The following is a 27268-nucleotide window of genomic DNA, read 5'->3' as shown; positions in this document are numbered from 1 at the left end:
AATCCTTGATATTTGGCAGCTGTGATCCAGCTCGTGACAGGTACTGAGGCTCATCTTTCAGGCTGGCTGAGCCATGAACCAGGTGAGTGGAGAAGGATGAGGGTGTTAGTGTCCAAGCTGGGAGGCAGGCTTAGAGCTTCTTCCCTCCCTGCTTCTATGATGTGAAAAGCCCCAACCCTATAAGTGAGTGTTCCCAAACTTCAGGACCTTGTGAACTCTGTTGGCATTTCTCCCAAGCTCCCAAAAGAATAATAAAAGACCATCCTTGAGCCAGTGGGCTGCACAAATACCTCTTTCCTCCCCCCATCTTCATCTAACAGGCTTTGGACAACTGCAGCTTCTTGGTTTGAGCCAAGAGTCCTCAAGGCTATAAGAGGTGCCTCACACTTGCATCACTATCCCAGCTCACACAAACAGGCAAGGTCAACAGGAATGGATGGATGGAGAGATCCCAGACTCCAAAAGGAACCATGGACCTGTCTCCAGGGAGGGACTGGTGGTTTTCTGAACTCCATTAAATGCTTTTCATTTGAAATTAAGATGAAGAAGACTGGGAGGGAAGGGGGTTTGCGGTGGCAGGGAGGAAGGGTGCAGGAGGGAAGAAATTAGGAAGGAAGTAACATATTTCCAAGAAAATGGTTGGGGTGGGGGGGGAGGTGTCTCCTGTCTGCCAGTCCTGTCCTGAGCTGAGTCTAGACTGGCTGTCTCTGCCCACAGCTGCCTCCTGGGAGAGTGAAAAAATACCAGGCAAATACCCCCTCCTGCTACTTTGCACACACTATAGAAATGTGCCTTTAGGAAATGAGCCTTCAAATACTTCATCTGACACTAAATCATTCCCTGTTTGACTCCAGACTTCCTAGCTGAACCCTCGTCCGCTGAACAGAAAGACAGTATTATGAACATGAACTCCAACAAGCCTAAGAGTGGCATCACTCTGATGTTGCAGTTAATTTTCACCTTCTTGAGGTGGGGCAGCTCATGAGGGGAGAGCAGAGGAGACTGAAACAAAAGCCAAGGAGCTATCCAAGTTGGTGTGACAAAATAAAAGCCTTGAATCTATCTTTCCTCACCTGGGAGAGTCCAGTAGTGACACCTGGTGATACTTAGCTCTCCTGCTAATGGATCACTAAGTGCATGTGAGCAAAACACCAGAAAACGAATGTTTTAGATATACATCACATAGACTGCATGGACTTTGTTCTGTCTTTCTGAGGTGGATAAATATTACCCAAGGTGTAGTGTTTTTCATGCCTCATTTAAACTAATTAAGCCTAATGATTATCACATATTGAGAGCCCAATTTTTAACAGGAGTGACATAGAAGGTCTCAAATTTGTGGCTTTAAGACAATTTTAAACTGGAAAATGGACATGTACAATCCTAGACTTTGATGTGAGCATCTGCAGGCAAGATCTAGATGGCCTGTTAAAACATATATGTCTGAAAAACAGCCCAGTGTGGGGACACCTTTGGGCAGATAGCTGATCTACATTTATCTGCTACTGTAGCCTGCACCATTTGCCATTCACACCTTTGAAGAACTTTATGGAACATAGCTAATTAATCCCTATCACATTTTTATCCTATACACAAGATTCCTGCTGGTTTTAAGAGACTCCATTAATGTATCACCAAGTGATCCAGTGCAGAAATGTACAACAGCACCTTAAAAGGGCTGAGTGACTTGTCTGTCTTCCATGGGGGCAGCAGGCTGAAAATCCTACCTGCCCTAGGTCACAGGGCCACTGGCTGCCAGCAAGTCAGCACCCCTGACCTTGCAGGCTGCTGATGGCTCCCCAGCCCTCACTTCTAGCTGAGATGAGCTGTGATGAACTGAACATGGCTGCATGAACAGAGCCTCTGGCTTCTAATCACCAAAAGTGAGACTCACCCAGATTCACCAAGCAGACGCTCTTAGTACTGCAAGACTCCGGTTAATAAGCAAGAGCAGGGATGTTACTACTAGTCTTACCAGCCCTGATGACATTAAGTACTTACAAAATCAGCATTCATTTTTGTGGCTTGCAAAGTCCACCTGGATCCCTAAAGAGAAAAAAGATGGCGGTGAAGCCTTCAAGATGTTCTATGGGGCTAGAAAACACGGGGACAGAGAAGATGACAGTGATGGAGGTCTTATTTCCCATCTATTCCTTCCCTTCCCTGTAACACCTGTCATTAGGCAGGGCACATTCTCCCCTTTTATTCTCCTGTGCCAGACACCTGGCAGGACTCTGAAGGGCTGACCAGCAGTGATGGTGGAAGGCCCTGGACACTTGGTAGGAGTGTGGCCCGCTATGTCCCCAGGATGCTTTGACATTACCCCAAAAGTACAGAGGTGCCAACCGAGGCTGGCAGGCAGAGCTGTACCCACAGTACTGTACCTGCTGATCAAACAGGGCCCAGAACATTGGCAGTGGTATGAAGAGGAAGAGAACACGAGTCACCATTTTAACCTCCCCAATCAGCTGTTTCTAAAAGGGAACAGGTAAAAAGGTAAGGTAGGGGTGTAAAGCCAACAGGTGATTCAAGCCACAAAGCATAAGTCCTATTTCTTTCTGCATGGCAGTTCTTCATTGCACTTCCTTGTGACATTGGATATGCTTGCATTTCTACATTTCAGTGCAGCACCTAAACTGTCCATTAAGGGTCAGGAGAGTACACATGTGGGAAGGGACAGGAAAATGCATGTGAGGAACAGTGTGGCCACACCAGACTTACTGTCTCCCCTGTCTGTCTGCCCATCTCCCCCTTCCCACTCCAAACCTACCAGGTAGAGCATCACTTACTGAGTATTTTTCTGAAGCCCAGTCCAGCCAGTGATCTCTCTTTGGAATCTCACGGGAGCGGTTTTTCAGCCGGTTTTTAAGAGCAAACTAGGGAGAAAAATGGGTGAGTAACTCACTCATGCCATACCTGCCCTTGTCACATTCCCAACTCAAGGCTACCTTCCCCATCTCTGAATATAAGTAATTCCAAAACATTGAGGGGGGTGGGTTGCTGGATACTTCTAAAATCTCAGATTGGATGCTTTATGATGAATTGTCTGCAGGGAAGTTTCTATGACACCATTGATTAAAGGTGTGATGGGGAAATGAATCATGGAATCACTGAATCTTAGAATATCCTGAGCTGGAAGAGACCCACAAGGGTCATTGAAGTCCAGCTCCTGGCCTGTTTATGCTGTGTGCTTCAGTCACTGAACACACTGAGCCACACTGTCAAAAAAAGTGGCAGACCTCACTTAGAAATCCTGTCTTTAAGATCCCGCCTGTTTCCCCAAGGTAAATTTGGCACTAGGATTGACCTAGATAAAGAGAAAACATCTGCTGTTAGCAACAGCTTCCTGAAATAGAAACATCATTATCTACCTAATAATAAGAGAGTATTTTTCACATAATGTATTCAGCTCACACACCATGAAAAACAATTTATAAGGCTCTAATGCAACTTCAGCAAGTGTCTCTTGCATTTACATGAACATGCTGAATGTCCATAATATGAATGTGTGCTATTACTGTCTGCTGAACTGATAAAGTTCAGAAAAAATATTCAACTGAAAAAAAATGGCGTAATATCTGATACTCTCTGAGTTTCTGAATTTTCCTTTCACTTCAGTTTCCACCAGCATCTGCCACTCATGGTTCTGCTATGTGGACATCAACTGAACAGTTCATGGAGCTAAGGGGAAATAATTGAAATGCTGAAAGAATAAACCAGTACCTAAACGTTTTTCTTATTCCTTACAGCTCATCAGCAAGAAATCCCATAGCAGCATAGAGAAGAACTCCAAAAGTCACCTCCCCTTTCCCTTTGCACCTTTTTGTCCTGCAACCTCAGACTCACACATGAAAAAGAAAATTACACACACTTACACCAATGCATTTGCACACTTCCAGCAAGACATTTCCTTGTGGTGGTGTTTTTCTGTACAGTCCACTTCCAGCAATGAACACAACTGAAAAAAAATATTATTATCCAAATGGGGATTCAAATGGCTAAAGCTCAATCCTGCACTGGCTTCTGGGAAGGATCCCCCACCCCTGTATTCAAAAGAAATGCTCTGCCCTCGGGGCACACAGGATAGCACTTCTAAGTAAATAAATATAAAAGAGTTCTTTAATGCCTACAGATGGAAGAAAATGCAACATCCTACAAGAGGCAGTGTGATCCCTAGAAAATCACTGTCGTAATATCTACTCTGGCACAACAGGCACATCCATATCTGATTCACTCTGGGAACTAAAACTTTGAAAATTCACTTTGTCTATACTTTTTGTAGACTAAACTTATAGTACAATCCACATTGAATTGCTGCACCTGATGTTGGAAATCAACCCTCACCCATTGGAAACCTGTGAGGATTAATCCAGATATAACACAGGCTCTGTGCACTTGCATTTTACACACATTTCAATGGAAACTGCCCAAAGATCCCTGCCTCACACAGAGACATTAACAGAAATTACCTCCATTTATGGTTTCCACAAAGGGATATACAATTTAAGATACTGTTTTATCTTGGGTTTCTCCATCAAAGCACAAAGAATATCAGAATGAGACTTCAAAATCCTGTCAGAGATTGAGTTATCTGATTATGTATCATTTATCCTGCTCTCTAAGAGTCTTCGAGGACACTGGAATTCCAAAGAGATTAGTAGGGAGAAGCGCCTTAAGCATGAAATCCATATACTAAGCATGAAATCCATATAATAATAATAATAATAACCTGAACTTTTAAAACTAACCCAATTGTCTGGGTCAGTCCACAGGCAGTGGAGAATAGCAGGTACTTCCATCCTAACACAGGAGGCCTGAGACACTGCAGGGAACTCACCTTTGCTTTTATCTGACTATGAAGACCTTTAGCATCCAGGTTCAACTTATAGAACTTAAGAAACCTCTGAAGTCAGTTTAGGTGAGTAGCACTTTGCATTTGTGCAAAGTCACCCAGAGTGGGTAGCTGCACTACCTCATTTTTAGCATCTCCCTGTGAAGATGTTGGTGCTTTTAAAAACGTGATTCATTAGGTTTGCTGAAATAACTTTTGGTGATGCCACTGACTCCTTTGCGAGCTGATGTTCCTGCATTAGGTTTAGCATTTGGAATTAAATGGTATCAATCTACCCCATCCTTCAGAAATCCTAGCAGCCCAGAAAATCTCACTCTAAATCTATCCTTGCTTTCCAACACAGGGAGAGAGCCAGTTGGGGCCGAAAGGGTATTTTCTCCAGTTCTGCATGCTACTCACATAGTCAAATATATCACTTCCCAGAGCATTTCAGCATGCTACAAAGAACAGAGAGCTGCTTTGCCAGGCAGGACGTGGAATCTGGCAGCAGGACACTAGCTAAAAACACATTTCCACCAATGCCCTCACTGAAACTGCAATATTTACATGTTCATTTTCCCCTGGGCAACTACTGCTCTGCTAGAAACATTCATCATAGCATGGAGTGTGCACAGAGTGTGGCCCTAAGCTGATAGGAACAGGCCGCAGGGGAAAATAGAACCTTCTTAGGCCTGTGACTATGCACTTTTTTGAAAATAATTGCTGCAACATTAGCTGTGGCCTGATGATATTTCTTCAGTTTCCTGATTCTTCTCCCTGATGGAAATTTGAGTGGAGACAGCAACATGCACATTCTCTGGGGGACTTTTCAAAATCTCAGATGCTGCAAAGAAATCACACAACTGCTTGGTCTCTCAGTGAAGGTAACAAGCTGAATGAGAAGTCACCCCATGCTGTGTCAAAAGCTCACACATGCAGTGTAATAAGGGAACTGCTCTTCTCAGCAGCTTGCAGCTGTGAAACTAAAGCTAATGGGGTGTCCTCTGTACTGGCTACCAAGGAGTAACATTAAAAATTGGGAGATTGTTGAATGTTTTATGAAGGTTGAAGAAGAAATCTTGACAAGTACATTAATGGGGCTAAGATGCAAGCGTTAAGAAGCACAGGGATTGTAGCTGTCTCCTGACACTTGGATAATAAGGATTTTTTTATTGCAACATAATAATAAGTTGTCACTGCAATTGTGGGAATTACTTCAGCCAAGCAAAGTAAGACAGCTCAGAACAAACTAACATCTCATCTAGCTCCTTCTGCAGCACACAGATTCAGCAGCAGAAGTCTGAGCCATTAAAGATGGCCCTGAGCTGCAGGAAGCCCGTGGAAAGGTTAGAAGTAGCATGTTAAGCTTTTCTTCTATAAGCTGGGGATCTCTAAGGACTGCTCAGACTGCAGTTCAAAGGCCATGTTTCCTCACAGGCAAAGCTTCAAGCCATCAGGAGAATCAGTTTGGTGCCTTCCTTTACATGAGAGCAAAGCAATTATACTCTGAAACATCCATCAGACTACCCCCTTAACAGTATCACAATAAAAGATTGAAGTAAAACCATGCTCTGCCCACCATCAATCAACTACTGATATTTATTGTTGTTCTGAACTGGGAATTGTTAGGTGACCTTGAACCCTTTCATTTCCCGTCACAGTATCCATCCAGAATTAGTGAATTTGTGCATTTTCTCATCTGTCCATCTATTGGACTCAAAAATGGTAGCTCCTATTACCACTATTTCCACTCACCAAGTGCCAACACCATCAGTGCCGCTGGGACACCAAAAGCCAGTGCATAGCAATCCTCTCCAAAACATTTCACATCTCCTGAAAAAGAAATAAAAGCAGCTTATTACATCTAGACTTATGTTACTGGGGCTTTTGATTTGATTCCCTAAATCAGTCACTTCCCCTGGTTTTAAATCTTCTTTGCTGGTGCTTGACACTGTGAATTGAATCTCCTTGAAACAGTTGTCCTCCCTTGATGAAGACAATTTGGAAGCAGGGTTAGTGTGTGCCAGCAAAAGCAGCTGATAATGGGATATTGATGCAAATGGTAGAAGGGAGGGGGCAGACAAATAGGTATAAAGAAGTACTAGGAACTGTAATTGGGGAAAAAAAGCACAACATTTAAAATAACCTGAAGCCATTCTGTATTTGACTAGATCTAAAGAACCAGGACTGTGCTGCATCAGTCCTGTGTGAAAAAACCTGAATCTGTTTTCATAGCGACCTACAGTGGACAAAGTGGAAGCCAATGCCTGCACTGCGTAAGTGGGAGCTCAGGATAAGCCCTAGAACTCCAGTTCCCTTTCCCACCACCACCAATCACACTAGGGGCAGCCTGCTTCAAATGTCAGGTCTTGCAGCAACCCATTAGGAAACCAGGTGTGTTACAGCATGGGTTGCATCAATCTGAGCTCAGAGTCACTGAAACCTGCGCCTCTTGGACCAGGTCAGTTCTTGCACCGTGGTCCGGCTGCAAACAGCAAACCAGCAATGGGCTCTGTGTTTGAATGCCAGGGGCTAGACATTACTGCATTCTTACATGGATAATGACAAAATGGCTAAAGTAAGCCAACAGTTAGCAGGAGACCAATCCATGAAGCCCTCAGCTGCTCCTGTTTGTTGTAGTTGGAAAATCCCAGCTGCACAGCTGTGTGAATGCATAGCATCTATTTACTTATTTTCAGCAAAACAGCTAAAATCCAATAAAGCTGAGAGCATGGGCTCTCTGGGCACACTGAACTTTTAACATGCCAAATGAGTTGGACTTCTCGACCTAAAAGTATATAATTCGTATTTGTACCAAATGACTACAAACTGCATTTCCTGCTCTTCCAAGAAAAGATTTCACACTTAGCAAAAATATGACTTTCTCCAGCTTCTCCAGTTCCATGTTGCAACTAGATTATACTGGCACATGATTTGATGCTCCAAGGGACTGGATTTTCATCTGCCCATTGACCACTTTAAGCAAAAACACCTCCCCAACTGAATGCTGACCCAGAGACACCAGAGAATGAGCAAGTAAGAGATACAGCATTTGTCTTTGTCCCTGTGCGTGGTGTAAACATGAGACAAGAGCCTGTTAAAATGACACTCCAAACAAACAGAGCTTTCTGGAAGCCATGGAATGGGATTTAAAAAATGGCAACTAAATGTGAAGACTACGTTGTCCCTGTCCCCATCACCTATGGCCTGCTCTGCCTCTGTGCCCATATTTAGAGTGTGCCAATCCCTTTGGCTTCGAAACCCTGCGATACAATGAAGTAAGTGCAGCAAGGCTCAGGGACTAAAAAGGGTTTTGCAAGCAGGCTGGAATATAAAGTAGGTCTTAAATGGGGCATAGGCCTGTGCTTTGTCTTCAAAGCTAGTTGCTCAGGGCAGCAATCTTGCAAGCAGACCCATGCAGACAAGCCTGAGTGCCAGGACAGAGCCCTCCAGAAGTCAGCAGCACCCCATGGGAGGGAGAAGGTAGGACTGTAAAACCAGCCTTGCTAAGTTTTTTCAGCCCTGATACTGCACAGGACAGCAGAGCTCATTTCCCATCCACAGTTTACCTGAAGCCAAGTCCTTTACTGGCGGTGGGGAATAGATGACCATATAGGTCCTTCCACCTTTCATGTTTTAATTCTGTAGTTCAAACTGGCTTTGAAATACTACCAGGAATATAATTTCTGTGAGTTGTCTGCCTGTATCATAAATCTGTTATGCTGCTACAGCAGGATTAACAAGGTGTAAATGCAATACACTGACCACTCCACAGATAATATAATTTCTGCCGTTCTGTTGTCCTAAGAGTCTAACTATGCACAGCAGAGTAGTTAGAAGGCAGCTAATTTATTGTTTTATTCTAAATTCACACTGACCTCTTAATACAGGAGTTACAAACGTGGAGATCAAACTTCCAGCATTAATGGATAAATAGAAGATGGAAAAAAACTTGCTTCTCTCTGAGGTCTAAAACAAGAGAAGACAATGTCAATGTCATGGCTAATACACAGTATTGGGCTTGCAAATTGAACACTATCAATTCTCTCGTTAGGAAGGCTGGGTAAATATTGACACAAAGTGCATAAAATGTTAAGCAAACAAGCTCGTGTTCAGGTGATAGTAAATGCTCACACAAATCAGCTCACTTTACTCGAGAAGTGCTTTGGGGCTTTTTGGCATTTCAGAAGAAAAGACGCTGCTTTGAGAGTGTTGTGAGACTGGAAGGAGGGGAAAGCATTTACTTATTCAGAACAAGTAGCATGATTCAGATCCTTTGTCAACAATTCAATCCAATTTGGCATGGTTTGACAAGCTCATAATTTCTTTCTGTGTCTGAGCTCTTTTTTTTTTCCCTCTCTTCTCCTGTGTAGAAAAAGGAACCTGTATATTTTAAGGAACTGGTAATCACAGCAGAGATGAAAGAGTGCCAGCAATTGTGAAGTATCCATCAAAGAGGAGACCATCAAGGTGAGGCCAATCAACCTCAAATTAATAGGGTAAATTAAATCTAGGGGAGCAAATTCAAGAGCCTGATGGAGGGATGAACTCTAAGAGAAAGAGTTTTGAATTTGACCTAAGCTGTAACATATTGTAGTTTATACAGTCAAAGAATTCATGCTGATCTTCTTTCTTCCTGCATAATTCATAATTTGGAAGGAATCAAGAATTTGATGCAGAGTTTGGTCCTTTGTGCAGAAGTAATATGTGCATGCAGTCTCTCCTTGCTTGTGGAAGGGACATACATACACAGTCACACGTGTGCTGTATACAGTGTTAATCTCCTCCCTGTGCCTGGCTGGGCCAGCAGAGAGGGGAAACAGAAGCAGGCTACCTGACCCACCCCATGCTTATGTGTATCAGCAGCTCTGGGACACCTGAGCTGATAAAGGCAGCGGAGAAAATTGCATCAGACATTGCATGGTGCCCAACAGAGAGCTTCTCAGGGCACCTTGAGCCTCATCTCTATGACCTGAGCATCATTTGAATGCAAAGCTTTAACTTAGCTGAGTGCTAGAAAACTCCTCAGGGACTGTTGTTCTGTCTCCTTTCCTTCTAACGTGTCCTGCTTCCATCTGCTCCCTGAGACAACAATATTCACAAGGCTAGAAAACTGGAGAAAGCGTGAAGAATTGCAGGCAGCTAAAAGAGGACAGCTGTAAAGTAATGAATCCTGAGCTCCAAAAATGTAACAGTACTTCCTGTAACTGATGGTGCAGCCAACAGGAAATATTGCTACTTCGTATGGCAAGAAGCCACTTATCACAGGGGATTACTGCAGGGAAGAAAGGGGGGCGGGAGACTATGAGAGGGCTTCTCTTTATGGCCCCTTGTAAAGGTCAGGGTGAGAGCCCCATCACCTCTCACTGCCACCCAGCAAGGAGTCTGGGGGTCTCCTTACTTGGATTAAGGGCTTTCTGCCTTGACCCAGCACAGTTAGGAAGACCCCATCAACTAAGCTTTTGGCTTTTACACAATTTTATTTCCTAGAGTGTTCAAGGCTGACCTATACATTCCTCTTAAATTACATATCCTAGACTAAAGGATTTGAAAGCCTTATAAAAATAATCTCAATGGCATGTTCTCATGGTTAACAGAAAACAGCAGTGGGTCTGACTACCTGTTATATTCCTTTCCTTGCTGGTGGTTTTGATAACCCTGTTTTGATAACAGAACTTTCTACTGCTTAACTAGTAAAATTATATTTTCTTTTTCATTCTACCTTTGTGACTAGTTATTTGTCATCATAGAGAAAACTAGAGAAATGAGCAGCCCCAGCAATCTTCCCCATTCCTGGATAGCCCTCACATGGCTTGTCGAGGGTGGTGCAGTAGAACCCTCACAGTCCTGCCCTCTTCTAGCCAAATTGTCACAGTATGTTTCTAACACTTCATATCTGAGCAAATCGGAATTTCTGAGAGCTGTGATAAACTCAAGCATGAGTTTATCGACATGATAAAGTCTACAGCAACAGTTACCAAAAAGAATGTGGTAGTAAGAGAAGAGGATAGCGACACATAAAGAATTTGGAGCATCTTATTTAACACATTTTCAGATTTTAGTGATGGAAAGAAAAATGGTCAGAGAGAAGCTGAAATAGCTACAAAAATAATGACCCAGCATCTCGCAAATTATACTGATTGGAATAAAGAATTTCCTCCCTATTGTCTTAAGCTTTAGAGCAGACATACATTAACAACAACATGATTTGGATTAGCTAATTTCAGAATAGGTACTGTACATGATAATCCTGATCTCCTTGGCAACCAGAAAATAATGAAACAAAGGAAAGCTATTTAGCACCAAAAACACCATACTGCACTGTTTGAAAGCAGCTTTGGTCCCTAATTAATATGTGCAGCAGCTTCACATTCATATAGCATATTTTAAATATAATTGTGTTCAGGCATTTTTAACTTGGACTTCTAATCCCACAGACAAAGGCATTTGGAAATCTCCTGCAGATAAAGCTGTTTTCCTTATTTGACCTCCCACCAAAACAGTGCCCATCACTGTCTGTGGTAGTACCATTCTCAAAGTGGTAGATCCAGGACTATTATGCTCCTGAACTACTTAAAAGAGAATCAGATTGATGTTGTGCATTTACCTCAAAACATAAACTTGTCTCTAGGAATAGCAGGGGTAATTTAGTTATTTATACACAGAACTACCTCATCCCAAGTTTTCAGACAAAACAAATAAACCTGTGCACTTAAGGACTCAGATTAAATTTATTGGTGTCCTGAAAATTAAGGGGGAATCAAATGCTTCATTTCATAGTGAATTTTTAAAACTTATTTCAGCCTACCTCGAGTGGAAGAAAATAAAACATAAGACCCCTCAAACAGCACTCCAGAGGAAAGAAATATTCTGGTTGGCCTCAAACCTTTCATTCCTTACAAAATCAAAACTTCTCATTCAAATTCTGATGACTTATTTGTTTCATCTGAAAGGCCAAGTAATTTCAAAATGGTAAAATAGAAAACTTTCTATTTTGAAAAGAACGTTTGAAAAAGAACGAATAGAGCAGAACACATTGTTCTTATCAGAATGCTTTTTACAGTTTTCTTTCTCTAAATTAGTTTTTCTTGAAGGTAGCACACAGGTGAATGTTTGAGCCTTTGTATTTGATAAATTTGTTGGAGAGATGTAGTCTGAATGCTGGAGAATGGGTACAGGCCCACACAACCACAGGCAGTTCAGGCTTTCTCTCTGCAGCTGCAGTTGTAAAGTTGGAATAATAATATATATGTGCCTGAGAGGGGTGCTGAGATTCATTAGCTGAAGTCTATAAAACACTCTGAAGATAAGTGTTACATATTATCATACTGTAATTAGGTGGTAATTAAAAGATGCTGGATAAACACTATTAATCATCAGTATTCACAGAAGTAGCACTTGTGTAAATGCTGCTGTTGGACCTCTTCGAATTCTTTTGGGACAACTATTGGTGCAGCAAGCCAGGACGCTCATGCACTGGGATGCATGCAGCTATCCCAGAGCATATGTGCTGTGCTGCCAGCCTGCTTTTGGTCAGAGTTGTGCCAGCGGGGGAGGCTGGTGACCACCAGAGTATTGCTGATCCCCTTTCTGACACATCCCCTAAAGCACCAGGTGCAACTGACAGCATGTAGACATGCCAGCAGGAGGATTTACTTTGGACAAGTGACCACGGAACATCCCATGTTTTGTTACTTCTTAGTAATCATAAGCTTCATCACTTCAGCATCACTCAGTTCATGTGCAGAAAGCACAACTCTTAGCAAAATTTTAAATTTAGCCTATATTATTTCATTACATGTTGACTTCATACTGGGGTATTGCAAAAGACAAGGAGAAAACTGCCCTACTGGGCTCCTTGTCCAAGGGGCCAACTCTTATCCAAATTTTCCAGCGACACACTGTTAGTCTAATGTCCTTCTTTAATGCCTCCATCGATGGGAATTTCCATCTCCCACAGGCACTATTATTTCCCAGTATTTCTCTAGATCTACTTCTGAAAAAAATTTCACACTGTTAGTCCTTAATAATCGTCCTTGAGTTTAAGCCTACTCACCACAGACCCCAACACTTATTTTCTTTTTTGTAGCAGTGGCCTTCTACATATTTGAGGACTTATGCCCTGCACACAACTTGGTGACTTGAATGCTTGTCATTGAGAAAATAGAAATTTTTATTTGTGTGTCAACACAAATCTATTTAACTTCAAGTCAATTGAAAAATTTAGCATTTTGCCTGAGGATTAGCACTTCCTGACCTGCTTTGCTTCCTTAAGCACTACCTTATCCCTGGTTTAGCCCCTGTTCTGAATAATGGGAGTTTGAGATTAGTGCAGATGAGGGGCTAAGCACTCATGACAGAGAATGAGGACACAAAGCACCTGGACTACAATTCTCAGGATACACAACACAAACACAGCTAAACAGAAGCATTTTCTCAAGTCTTCAGAACTTTCCATTCTGGAATATCCAGAAAACATTCTGGCATTACTTGCAAAAGACTAGAATTTCCTACAGTTCTTTCTGAACAACATCTGAGACATGGACTATGACTGATTTGAGGGAAAAGTCCCACCGAAGCATAGGCTGATGATACAGTCTTTTCTTTCATTTGCCATATTCCACTGCAGTGCATTATAATCACCCCTGTTAAGCTGATGCATGATATATACAGTTCCATGATATGCAAGACATGATTTTTCAACTACTCTGATGTCCAATTAACATTTAGATGATTTGATGCAATTATGACCTATCCTTTCCAGTATCAATCCTGTTCTGCTGACATTTTGCCTTCCTGAAGCATCAAGATACTCTCAAGTCTTATGCAAACCATCCTACCTCATGTCTTTTCCAGCAAACTGGCCCTTATTCTAGCACAACAGGATTTTGATCACATAAACATCCTCACAAAGTAAGCAGACACTGCAGATTTTAGGAAAGAAAAGAAGTCTTACATGTTCCTCTTCAAACTGGTCCCCACCAAATGCAGAGACACAGGGCTTGATACCTCCTGTTCCAAGGGCGATCAAAAACAGACCAACCATAGACAGGACCCTTTATATAAGAACAAAAATATCACCATTGCAAAACCTTTCCAGAGCTTATGAGAGCATTTTAGTGTCACCCAATTACAATTCCTTTGATAATGTTGTCTTTTGCACACGGGTAATGATGATGAGCTAGATAAACAAACAAATTAAATATCATAATAATTTGAAAAACAAATTAATTACCCTAATTTCTGCATTCCATACCAGTCAATTAACCAAACTGGTTTTGTCAGTTTCTTGTTATTCTGAGGTCAAATGGACATATAGGAGATCAAAGATCTGTGAAATTATTTTTACTTATATGACAACAAAAGCTGTCAGAGATCAATTGAGAAAAAGAAAAAGGGGAGTACTTTCTGCAGCCTTGTAGCCTGGGTAAGAGCAGACAAACTGTTCGAATTAGGCTCATTCTTGTGTGTTTTCTACTTCCCAGTGGTTTTCAAAATGCCATTGCTGGCCTGACAGGTCATGTCTCTAGGGAACAAGAGTATCAGGACTGACCAGGTCTGGGACAAAAGAAAACTGTTCTGTAAACAACATGTGTCCCTGCCTTCATGTGCATATTTTTTGAGCCATGACTACACAGACAAAACCAGCTTGGTGGTTTCAGAGACACTACTCTGACAAGCCTATCAGTTCAGGATCTAGAGGACTGTATCCTGTGGAAGAGACAGACCCTGTCATCAGAAATGTATTTCAGTTTTGTGTTCCCATGCACATGGGGGAACCTTGCTGAGCTGGGCAGCTGTGCTGATGAAATGAGGGAGGAAGGAGCCTGGTACAGGCAGTTGGATACAGGAGACCAAACCAGTAGCATGGTATAGCAGTGAGGGGTGGTTCCCAATGCCTGTGCCTAGAGTCTGTGTGGTGATTTCCAACTCCATCTGGCATGTTCACACACTAGATCCGCCCTTCTGCTCTTACTCGGACATTTCTAACCTTTCCCTGATGAAAGTAATCCATGCACAGCCCCCAAAATGCTGGTATGATGGAGATAAAACAAATTACAGATTTGATAAACTAACTACCATCACAACCTCTACAGCACTGTGGCTTCAAGGGCTACTTACACATGAACTGCCTGGTTGCCCAGGGATGGAATGGCACCGACTGACTTTATCAGATGGCCAACAACATACACAATGGAGAGGTAGATGATCGTCCTGTGAGGAAAGCAAAGAGCAGTGACTGAAGGTGCTGGGTGATGTACAATCTGAAAACAGTGCGCCCATGGGCCCTGATATGGCAGCTCTACTTGGCTGATACACAAGGAACTGGTTTGTTCTACCAGTGGTACAATGGGCAGCTGTAATTCCTTTGTGTCAACACTGAGTGCACTAGAAGGAATAGAAATGCAAATGGGTTCAGATTAAGGAGGGATAGCCCCTGCTGTATTTGTAGACATTACTGAGCAGAATAAATGAAAAGTGTTCCAGCCTTGTCACGCATGGAAGACTGCAAAGAGAAGAGCGCTATTCAGGTCCAACTCAGTTTCCAGATTACTAATAACTGGCATTTTGTAGGATGTGCATAAGTGAATCCCTTGACTGGAAGGGATGCCTAGAGACTGTTGCCCACATTCGACCCACCTAACCAACAAACCTGTATTAGGAGTGTGGTTTCCTCATCGTAAGTCTGTTTTGGGTCCCAAGTATCTCTGAAAGACTGAGCTCATCTATCTGCCTCCCATGTTTTGGTGAGGGAGAAGAAGAAATATGAGCAGGATGATCAGACTCTTGAGTGTATTCTATTCCTTCACCACCTTCTAGATTAAGAGAAATCTATGTATTCTTGTGCTGAAGACAAATACAGAGCTGAATCAAAGGACTTGTAAGGACAGAAACACCACAAGTCCTATGAGCTTTGAGCATGGAAGAGGTCCCTGATGCATTCAAACCCTGGCTGCAACAGCTAATTTAGCACTACATCAGATCATTCCTAAAAGCCCCTCTAATCTGTTATATTGGCCAAGGTCCAGCTACTACAGCAAAAGCCACTTCCCATTAAATTATAGGGATTACTCCAAGGAAAGTCTCTTGCCTAACACATGATCATCTGTATAAGGATTTACCTTCTCACAACATCATGCTGCAAGATAAACATCCTCAAAACTAATGAACATTGCTAGGTGACCTTAAATTATGAATTTAATAAAGCCCCACTGTTATTTTTTTCATTGAAAGGGACAAGAAAATGACTAAAACTGAGCACAGACAAAAAAGGACACTGATAGCTCCTTAAGAAATTTCTTCTGGATAGGCATATGGCAGCTGTTTATTTCCTATTGAGACTCTTCTGCCAGATAGGCTTAGAGAGAAAAGTTTCTCTCTAAGTTTCTCTTTTCTCTCCTAGAGAGAAAAGTTCAGCTGCACTTCATCACCCTGACAGCCAAGCAAACTCCTCAAACAATGAAAAAACAGTGCCAAGCAAAGAAAGTCCTATATCCAGCTGCTCATCATCACTCTAGGGCAGATGTTGGCTCCACAACTTATTATCAGAAGGGAAGACTGCCTAAGGACCCTTACTGAGGAAGCATCTACCTGGTTATGTGCTGATGGAGATGATTTCAGAGAACACAGGTTTCTCAGGCATAAAAGTCGGTGTGCTGATACATTACTTATGCTGTGAGAAGTGTAAGTAAGTACGTTACAGATAGTGACATTTCACCTGAATCTGAGATCTACATGATGACATTGCTTCCTCACTTGAATCATCTTCCTCACTTCCTCATCTTTGAATCCTTCTCAGAAGCAGACCTTAGCAAACTGAGGGTTAATTGCCGAACACCTCAGCTTCCTGAAGTCAGGTAGGGAAGGACAGTGGAGGAAAAGGGTTGTTGTAACATTTCATTTGTCCCAACTTGCTTGCCTATTGGCCTTTGGGTGTTAGACAAGCGCAGAAAAGCATGAGCAAACAGATCAGCTCTGTTAAAAGAGAGGAGCTGACCTTCAAGAGTGTGTCTTTGCTGCACTCTGAGCTGGCTCAAAACTGGGAGCAAACACAGCACTGTCCTTGCACAGGCTGCATGGTGTCAATGCATGCTGACTGAATTAGAGAGATGTCTTCACTTACTTGTATTTCCCCAGCCACGAGTCTGCCATGATGGCTCCAATGACAGGTGTGAAATAACACAGTGCGGAAAAGGCATGGTACACAGCAGTGGAGAGATTCTCATCCCAGTGGAAGAAACTTAAGAAATACAGTGTCAGGACAGCTAAAAGGAAACAAAAAAAGAATCATATCAGATAATTAATGTGTATATCAGCAGGTAAGCAGGATCATGGTGGCAAGAAAACTACTGATTTTTCTAGCAACTGAGCAGTGTGGTGGAAAGATTTGTGTTTCCAAACCTGTTCCTCATAATCTCTGACACAGGAGAAGCTGTGAGATATATGAGTATCTGACATCCTTTGCTCATAAACATTTATGTTTACCTGAAAAATGTATTTTCTAGCTTATCTTACCCTAACCTGTAGTTCTGTTTATGCACTTTTTCTTTTTGCAGATTAGGTGCCTGTAAGATTCAATTCCCAAGCACACTGATTGCACATCAACTATGAAAGACATCACACAGTAGAAAACCAGGTTTGATATAGAGAACTGTATAATAATTTAGACTAGAAGGTACATTTGGAGCCCTCTAGTCCCAACTTCTTCTCATCTTAGATATAGCAACAATGTTAAGATACACTGTTCATATGTGCATTCCAAAATATCAATTAACTTTGAAATACAGCTGATACTACACACAGCACAGCTCAGAAACACCAATGCAATTTGTGTAAAGACTTCAGGACAGGAAAGTCACAGACCACATACCTCGCATGCCATAGTAGGAGAAGCGCTCACAGAACTCGTTTACCACAATGAAGGCAATGCTCAGGGGGTAGTTGGAGCCACAGAGTTTCTGTGGAAGACAAGAATGTACCAACTGTCAAAGCCTTCACCCCAGCAACATATTCCCACAGTATCCAGGTGGTAGAGGAGTTCAGTCCAAAAATCAAGTGCCCACAGCTGCTTGACTGGCCTGTGAGCTGGACTCAAAGAAGAGAGTGGACCTCACAGTAGTCTTGCATTGATTAAGGCTCACCAGTGAATCAGCCCGGCTGACATGAGCCCAGTAAGGACTGCCATGGGGATTCGTGGGCAATCAGCAGCCCACCATGCTTGTAGCTCCAGGAACTCCACTGGAAGGGTGCTACTGACTCTTGATTGCAATGCTAAAACATCACTGAGACCAAAGCAACACTTTTGGATGCCTTTTCTTCTGCACTTCATATAAAGCTATCACCCTGCCCCAAAACTGCTCCCTCTTCTAGTACCAGACCTTGCCTCAGAAACTGGGAGACCCCAGGGATCTTCTGTCTGCTTCTGTGTAAAGCTGCTACCTCTCTCAATCTCTGCTCCTCACTTGTGCTGAGCTGTGCCACCACTCACTGAAGCAGAGCATCAGCCCTCTGTCTGGCACTCCCTCAGGCATGGCATCCATTTCATATTCCAAGATTACTGGCACAGCTATGGATAATTCAATTTATTAATCAGAATTTTTAAGTAAAGCCAGTGATGGGACTGTGAAACCTAAGTGTGGCCACTCTTTCTCTGAGCCTGGCTTTACTGCAGCTCACATCAGCACTTCCCAAGTGAAATACAATGCATTAAACAGATGAGTCTTGGCATGACCCTGTGTGGGCCTCTGTCCCTCTTGCTACCCCACCGTGGTCTGAGCTAAGCAGCTTTCAGATTCCAGCTGCTTAGTGGCTCCACTGCCTCACAACAGGAAAGCAGGTTTACACAGCACTGCCCAGCCTCTGCCAATTAGCAGGAGAGGGGCTGGCCATGGATTTGGTGAGGAATCTGGAGGGAGGGTGATATTAACAGATATAACTATACTTATAGATTTAAACAGCCATGGTATGGGCCAGTGAGATGAACTCTTCACATGCATTTCTGTGCCTCATGTCAGAAATAATGAATTCCTGTATTTCTTCCCAGAGTCCCAAATGCAAATACAGTACCAAAATAGATGTGTTTATTCAGGTTTATTTTACCACCAAGAGACCTAAGCTTATTTGGATTCCCAAAGCAATGGCATCGAGTTTAGAAGAGTATAGCTTAATGACGTTGTCTTCCTCAACATTATGAAAGGGTAAAAAAACAGACAGAAAATCAAAACTCCACAACTCCCACCTCTCCTCTACTTTCCATTACTTAATCCTCTAAAGACAAATATTTTTGTCCATTTTTATATATAACATATATATATATTTATATTTCGCATCAAAGGGCTGCCTTTTTATAAGAAACCATTAACCTTTTTGCTTTACTAGAGTAAATACATAATTATCCATTTCATGTATGATTTACTCTCAAACCATTGTGCTCAGCAACATGGCTTGTAAGAAAGAATGCGCTCCCTTGGAAACTGCACTGGGGCCTCCTGCTTTTAGACTAGCCTAAAAATGGTGGCATATATAAGCTGTAAATGTACAAACACACAACCATATGCACACACAGAATATTCTTCTCCAACAAATTTTTCATAATGGAAGAAAATCCATAAGAGGCAGATTATGTTTCATGTTTGTGCTGGGAGGCGTTTTATGAAATTAGAATTAAAATTGTACAACAGGGATTTTTTTCTTCATCTTCTTCCCAGACCTTACTATACATACTCATGGCATTTAATAAGGTGCACAGAGTGACTGTCCAAACCAAGTGGACAGGTGGCAGGAGCGCTGCTGCCTGAACTCAGCCCTCCACACCCAGTGCCTAAGTTCCACTGGATTTATTTGCACTGGTTTAAGGTGCAGTGACTCATTTCAGCCACTCCTGCTCTGGAACGGGCACCTCCTACAGACGAGCAGGAGCAAGGAGGGAAAGGAGAGCAGGGGGCAGTGACTTCCCAGCTAAACCTTCCCAAGTGCCTGAGCCACGACCTTGAGTAAGTGCTTACAAACATAGAGCAAGGACTTACAAGCAAGGGTACTTCCATCTGGCTTGTGTGTCATGAGATGGCATCAGCACGTGCAGAAACCCTCATGTATTCTCTCCACTGTATCACTGACCTGCCTGTGGCCTGCCTGGACATCCAAAAGTGGGAAGCTTTCATCCATGCGGAGAGCCAGATGCAGTTTGCTCGCTTTCACGGAGGAGGACCGTGCTCAGCAGACAGCCCCAGCAAAAGCAAAGAGGTTAAGCCTGGATTCATGAACACACAGATAGTCTGCAGTGCTTAGCTGCCACAGCAAACCTGGGATCTGTGGTATTATGGATCTCTTAAAGATACTGTGGAAGTTGACAGACTGTGTCTTCGGGAAAAAAAAAGTTCATTTAAACTACAGGAGACGTTTGTTTTCAGCTCTCCTTCTTGCTGACTAATGGCAAAACAGGATAAAGATTAATATTTCCCAGGAGCTCTGGATATCCAATAGTTAATGTCTGAACAGTAATTAAAATTGAGTTAAATAGTTGGTTTGCTAATGGCACGACTGTGAGTTTTAAGAGCAAGTATTACATATTATCCTGCAAGTCAAAGCAGCTGCAACATAAGCCAAATTCTTCCTGAATCCTATGCAGTGAACAGTTTTTAGGGGTCAAGCACTCAACAAGAATTAGCCTGAAAACCTGCACAAACATCAAAGCTGCAAGGCAGCAACACATTCACCTGAATCAGGCTGCAAATCAGAGGCAAAGATGCAAACCCAAGGCTCTGGCACTACAGTTGGGCTCTGTAACACTCACCAGTGGCCTGTCCTCAATCCCTATCCTTCCTTCTGCTTTTCATCATCTGGTACCTTTCCCTGGTGGGTTTCACCATACTAAACAGAGTTCAGCTCCCTCCCTCCTAAGCACAACAGCCCCATCCACTTCAGAGATCTAAGTTTTTTCCCACAAGGAAAGTAGTGTTCAGGAAAAAGGCAATAAATCCCTTACCCTTTTCCCCAAACATTCAGACAGTTTGTGTTCTCCCTTTAAGCTGCACTTTCTTAACTTAATCAGGTTAGTGGAGGGATTTTTGCCTTGAGTTGTTAAGGCTTATTTCAACCCTCTGCAAGAAAGGGTGTTTGTCTCTAGCCAGAGCACAACAGAGGCGAGAACAGAGAGATCTTGCAATGTTTAAAACAAGCTGAGCAGAAAGCAAAACAAAGCAAAGGAAACCAGCAGTAACACTTACCGGAGATTTTTTCTGAAGAGGGAAATCTCCTTTGGGGGGATCATCTCCTGCAGAAATAAAAGTGAACAAAGTTTCCTTGGATTCGTTTCTCTGAAAAGCGTTCATCTCCCCTCTCGCCTTGTCTCCCACCATGCTATGTGGCTGTGGTGAGTTGACTGGGAAGATTTCCAACCTCAGGCACGAAGTTTGATTCAGTTTGAGTTAACCCTAATTGAGCACATTTGTGCAGCCAGGGCAGAAAGGGGAGGGAGATGCTACCAGGAAAGACAACTCCAGAGTTCAAGAGGAGTCAGGGAACACAGCCTAAATCAGTCCCAGGTTGAGGCTGTCAGCACTTTGTGGCACAGACCTCCCCGTTGTCTGGCATGCCCCCAGCTATTTTATGTGCACCAGCCCAGCACGGTGCTGGATGCTGCACAGATGTGAGCTGAATAAATATCCCAGGTCCCAGATACACCTACTGCCTGTGGATTTAGGAGCAGAGTGTGTATCTCCCTCTCAGTGTGGTAATGACAGGTTTACTCTGCAGGGATCTCATTTCACTGGAAAGCTACACATTCCAAGACATAACTACTAAAATGTTCATCACTCCAAACCCTTGGACGCTGGATGTCACAGATGCCTGCACTGTGATAAATCATTTCTTTGCTACTGCAGGAGTGAAGTGACCCAGGGTTCATTCCCACATCAATTCCCTAGAATGACCTTGCCTTTTCCCATGGGACAGTTTAATCAAGTGGGCACAGCCAGCACCCAGAAGTAGCCCCAACACCTCTCTCTATTTTCTATTATCAAGAAGACCACTTTGGGGCTCCATATGTGACAAATACAGCTCATCTCTGCTGGGAGTCCCTGGATTCCCCCTGCAGCTACATGGGCTCAGCTCCCTGCAGGTACACTGTGGTCCCTCCTTCCAGGCCCTGCCCATGGCAATAGTGGAGCTTTTCATCTGCATTTTTCCAGTGCCAGTTGCAATTGCATAGCAAAACTCACAACCTTCCCATAAACTATCTTAGTGCTTGTGGCTCTGCTGTATCCTTAGTGCAGTGCAGAGGTTTTTTCTTCCTCTTACACTTGGCTTCTTTAAAAGGCAAATGTTAAAAAAAATTTCCCAAATATTTCTCCCTTCTCTTATCAGTAATGCACAGACCACACCCAGAATCCACAGCTGGTACAAGGAGTCTACATAAACTCATCCTTAGTGCAAGTACTGAGTTGCTGATAGTGCTTGGTTATCACAAGAACCAGGTTTGCAGCTGATAAACTAGGAAAGAGGCCTTTGGCCACACCACAGATCCTTAATCTGGCTTCAGTTATTGCTAACAAGACATGGAGAACACTTACACAAGGGAATCAGATGTGATGGACTGCACAGAGGAAGTATAATTACTATCCATCATGTACTCATTGCTTCCTCTGAAAATCCCAGAGATCCCATTTCACTCCTACTAACTGGGCAGCTAAACATGAGGTCAGCTGACTTGGAGGCCAAACTTAAGATGGTGCCAGAAAATTCTACCCCTTCTTTGTTCCTTTTTTCCTCTACAGCAGTAGCAAAACGAGAGTTTGGTATCTCCTCTGGTACTGCCACAAACCAGCTCCTGTCTTCAGCCCTCCCAGTGACCTGCACACATGCACAGCCTTGCTTTTCACCTGGGTGCAGCCTCCAGGGAGCTCAAGTTTATCAAGCCCATTCCATGGGCATGAGTGCTCAAAAGCAGACCCAGTGTTGGGGGCAGAACAGTTCACATGGATCCTGCCCCTACACACCAGGAGAGCACCTACTCCAGTCCTGCAAGTCTTCACCCCCTGCTAGAGGCAGCAGAAATATTTCTGAGCCCTCTGCTGGCATCTCATGCCCCTGGTATTTCTATACAGCTCCCAGTAGAAACCTGCTTTATTCTGCCATACACAGGCAAGCAGAGCAAACACAGCAGCAGAGTTACTAAAGGAATAATAAAAAAGGAAGACAGGAAAGGTTTCACCATCCCTTGCACATGCTCCCATGCTGCTGCAGTGTGATGCCTTAATATTTTCATCCTCCTGCAGCTATATTTCCTCTGTGTATATACAGCCCTGTGCGTCATATAAGCTAAATGATGATTTTTTTTTTTTAATACTAGCATGAAAAACCCTATCAGTCAGTAGGATTAACATACTACTTGTCTAATGCACTGCAGAGCTGTTTAGGCCACTAGCTGCCAGAAGGTCTTCTCAGACAGAAAGGAAGAAAAGGAATTCAAATGTCTGGCAATAAATGGTAACTTGTAACAAACAGCAAAAACAAATGTAAGAGAATAAATTTGCAAGCACCTCAGATACAAATACAGAATGGTACTTGATAGAAAGAGACCTGTGCGACTGGACTGAAAATCAGGAAGGAACTGTACCACAAATGGAAATAAGGTGGCATTTCTGAAGACAGGTATAGACAAACAGATCAAACACGGAGAGGTAGATGTGTGCCTGCAAAGCTAAGGCAGAAAATGAACTACAGCTAGCAAGGGGACATAAAAGGCAATAAGAAAAGGTGCTAGAAATGCTGTCAATATTGGAGAAAGGGGAAGGAAAATGAAAAGCTGTTATTTAAACCAGAAAACAATCATCCAGAGAAGCCAGGAAACGTATGTCCTTTTTGTTATTTTTACTAAAAAAATAAACTGCAACAAAGGTATGCAACACCTTTGAAATTAACTAGTGGGAGTATGTGTGAAATGAGACAAAAACTGCTTAAATAATATTTGGATATCTCAAATGTGCTCAGATCATCAGAGCCTGATGAAATTCACCTTCAAGTGCCGAATACCACATTGAGCCACTTCCCTTGTGAAGGGCAAAAGCAGAAAAAGCATCATCACTGCCTTTTAAAAAGCAGATTGTTCCTCCAGGAGTGTTCCTCCACAACGAGAGAGATACTTGATCAGATAATCCCTTCTAAGCACCAAAAGGAGAATATGGATTACAAACCAGCCATTTCAGATTGGAAAATATGCTCTCAAACCAGACTGTCTTATTCTTTGGTAAGTGGAGTAACAACTAGAGCAGCTCTGTATGTGATATATCCTAACTCTAGTGCCTCTGATCTCTCACAAGGTAATAGGGTCCATATGAAATGCTCATAATAGTGGACAATTGGGAAATCTCTCTAATAGTATCAATGATTTACCATCACATCAGGAAAGCATGAAACATGCAGGTCCTTAGCTTTTCCATTATCAAAGAAAGCTTCAGTACAGCCAGCATGCTGCTCATTTGTACTCGAAACCAGGGTGAAGAAGCCTGGGAGACAACTGGGTATGAACTCAAAATGGTGTTGCAAAATGGGAGAAACTATTTTATGACTCTGGAATGAAAACGATGAAATTTGGGAAAGAAGAATACCAAATGCCACTCCTTTCCATTGACAGGAATAACAGCCAGAGAGATGAACTATAATCCATTTTTGTTGAGGATAAGATGCGAGAAATCACTGAGTTTTTTCAGTAAAGAATATTTGGAGCTCCTTTTTCCAATTTCCCTGTCAGTGAGGACAGATGAGCATTGGAATAGAGATGGTGTGGCTTGGCCTGCAGGGTTCAGACAACCCCTGATGTCTGTTATATACGAATAGGTTAGGGACCACATAAATATCAGGTCCTCTCCCAGAGCAGGCATATAGATGAGGTGCCCTCCTGAGTTTCTGTGAAAATCTTGTGCCAAACAACTTCACCTGGTAAGCATGAAAGCAAGGACTGCTTTCTGTAAGATTTCCTCTTTTCTGAGTTATCCCTTATGCAACTGGGGAGTCTGTAGGATGATTCATGCTTACATGTTATATTCAGCTACCAGATGCCTTGCATAGCCAGAAGTTTCCATTAATACATTTTGCTATGACTTTCAGTTCATAATTTAATTTTTTTCTGGTTCCCAAATCCTCAGAAAGAGAATCTGCATTTTCATGTTGCTTTTACAATCTTCACATTCTCACTACTCCCTGCTGCAGTACTGTCCACATTAATCTGTTTATACTCAACTAACCTCTTCATTTTTACCTGCATTCATCTTGTGGTACAATTGCTTCCTAATTTTCAGCTCAGCCACACCTGTAGTTTAATAATGAGTCTTATTTTTAATTCATATACACCTGCCATACTTTTGTAGCCCTTTTACCTATATGTATTTCTCTCATCTTTCTCTGTTTCTGAGATAAGGTTTTAAGAAACTAGATGAATGTGCAGCAGCAACACTTTGGGCTTAATGACCAGACCCTGGAAGAATGTGATAACCTCTGGAGGTCTCTTCTGGCTTATTTTCTCCAATTCTTTGATCACAAGAAAGAGCAGGGTTTAACTGATTTATACAGATCAAGAGTGATTTCCATTGCCTGCAGACTTCTCCCAAACTTCAAAGTAATTTAAGAAAATTATGTATCAAATCATTTGAACAACCAGGAAAATATGCCAGAAGCCTTCAAACCCACATCTCTCCTCTATTCACCAGCCATTACAGACTTAAAATTGTGAAGCTATTTAGATCAATACCACTAACAATATTGAGTACCTAATTTGCATTTAAGACCCTGTCATCTGGTCACAAGTCAACCTGTAACAATCAAACTTCTCATCCCTCCTCGTGCCTTTTTGCCTTCAGTTTCTCCTACTATCAGCAAGAAGAAATTTTTAAAAACTTCCTCACCAGCTTGGGCTTCCTTTGCAGGCTGTGGTGTGCAGTCCCCCTCTGCCATTCCGTGCCTTGGACGTCCCCAGCTTCGTTGTGCCTGAAGATGAACCTCGTTAAGCAATCCCGGCTCTCTTTCACCCTGTTGTTAATGTTTCACTTCTCAACAGCAGTCCTTTGGCCACCACTAAAATAGTTAAACTTCCATTTATTTCTGATCTGAAGTCACCTCTCAAATGTCATAGGGAATCTGCCTTTCTTGAATACAGCCTCTGAGGCTGCATAGCACCTTTCATGGATGTTCACGATCAATCATTTCGCACTGCAGCTACACTATCTTTCAATAAAATTACTACTTCTGGTTGAGGAAAAGGACTGGCTCTGTAGCTAGACAGGATCTACAGCTGGCCATAAATCCAAATGTTTGACACTGTACACCAGTTACAGAGTTGGTCTTAACTATACATATCTTTCACTATCGTAGAATCACAGAACAGTTAGGGCTAGACCTTCAAAGTCCATCCATTCCATTCCAACACCTCTGCAATAAGCAGGGACATCTTCAACTACATCAGGTTGCTCAGAGCCCTGTCAAACCTGATTGTGAATGTTTCCGGGGATGGGGCATCTAGTGAGAAGATTACAGTTTTGAGAAAACACAGAGTTTCACCAACTTTTGACAGACTGGCTTCAGTTCCCAGTTCTTCACATATCACACAGGAAAGCAGATATAACATTGACAAGATGTTCCCCCAGACCCTTTTTCACCTTCAAGCCATGAGCTGCCTGAAGGAGAATCAATAATTTTTCTACTGGACTTCCACTCCTTTCTGCTTTCCCCCATAACTTCCTGTAAATTGCTGTGACTTTCTTTCAGAGAGGCTTTAGAGAAACTCTTCTGCAGGGGAAAACCCCAAATATTTTCTGCAGACATAGAAGTAGTTTAGAATGAGTTCAGCAGTAGACTAAAATGGGGTCTCCATCACCCAACATCATGGCTCTGAAGCCATATGCATCCTTCAGCTTTTTATTGCACTCTAGTCCCATCTGCTTCAAGGCCCCATATCTATCATCATCACCTCAAGATAAAGTCAAGGCTACAAACAGGCAGTCATTTCCTGATGAACTCTGCTATTAGCTGGACATAGGTGACCAGTGGAATTGGGCAAGAGGACTAGAAAGATGCACTAGTGAAACACTGAAAGACACCTGAATTTAAGAGTGAAAAGAAGCATACAACAATGCCTACAATGTGCAATAGTGAGAAGCCTAAGCTGATCACAATCAAACTCCAAAATGAAATGAGGAATAAATTCCTACATATGATGATTCATTTGATAGATCAACAAGGGATGCAAAGCCTGAAGTAAAATACGAAGAACAGCATGAACAACTCATAAAAAGATGATGGCAAATTGTGAGGGGCTTGTGAAAGGAGGATTGAAGCAAAACTTTAATAATGGCTAAAAAAGAGCAGGCTGTGCACAGAAGAGATATTAAAGAAAAGATAGATGGTAAGAAGAATTTAAATCTATAATGTAGGAAGTATGGCCAG

The 27268-nt window shown here is 42.5% G+C and overlaps 1 protein-coding gene across 5 annotated transcripts in view; it reads right to left on the bottom strand.

Annotated features, from left to right (window-relative positions):
* Positions 1-21298, bottom strand: part of SLC15A2 (solute carrier family 15 member 2) — a 58057-nt gene extending 36759 nt beyond the window's left edge. For 4 of the 5 annotated variants that reach the window (XM_053947787.1, XM_053947785.1, XM_053947788.1 and 1 more), the window contains exons 1-11: positions 21058-21298; positions 17703-17790; positions 16956-17097; positions 14954-15046; positions 13788-13887; positions 8710-8800; positions 6587-6664; positions 3876-3958; positions 2790-2876; positions 2385-2474; positions 2002-2046 (exon numbers count right to left, since the gene is read on the bottom strand). In XM_053947787.1, coding sequence (XP_053803762.1) covers positions 2002-2046; positions 2385-2474; positions 2790-2876; positions 3876-3958; positions 6587-6664; positions 8710-8800; positions 13788-13887; positions 14954-15046; positions 16956-17097; positions 17703-17790; positions 21058-21189 — 1029 coding nt within the window. In that variant the 5' untranslated portion in view covers positions 21190-21298. Of the gene's footprint in view, positions 1-2001; positions 2047-2384; positions 2475-2789; positions 2877-3875; positions 3959-6586; positions 6665-8709; positions 8801-13787; positions 13888-14953; positions 15047-16955; positions 17098-17702; positions 17791-19948; positions 20020-21057 lie in introns of those variants that run through there. The other variant, XM_053947786.1, reaches the window with a different exon arrangement.
* Between the last annotated feature and the right edge of the window lie 5970 nt (positions 21299-27268).

The sequence above is a fragment of the Vidua chalybeata genome, chromosome 7 (genome assembly GCF_026979565.1).
Source record: "Vidua chalybeata isolate OUT-0048 chromosome 7, bVidCha1 merged haplotype, whole genome shotgun sequence".
Lineage (NCBI taxonomy): Eukaryota > Metazoa > Chordata > Aves > Passeriformes > Viduidae > Vidua > Vidua chalybeata.
Note: the sequence above shows the minus strand (reverse complement) of the source record. Positions and strands in the feature narration are given on the sequence as shown.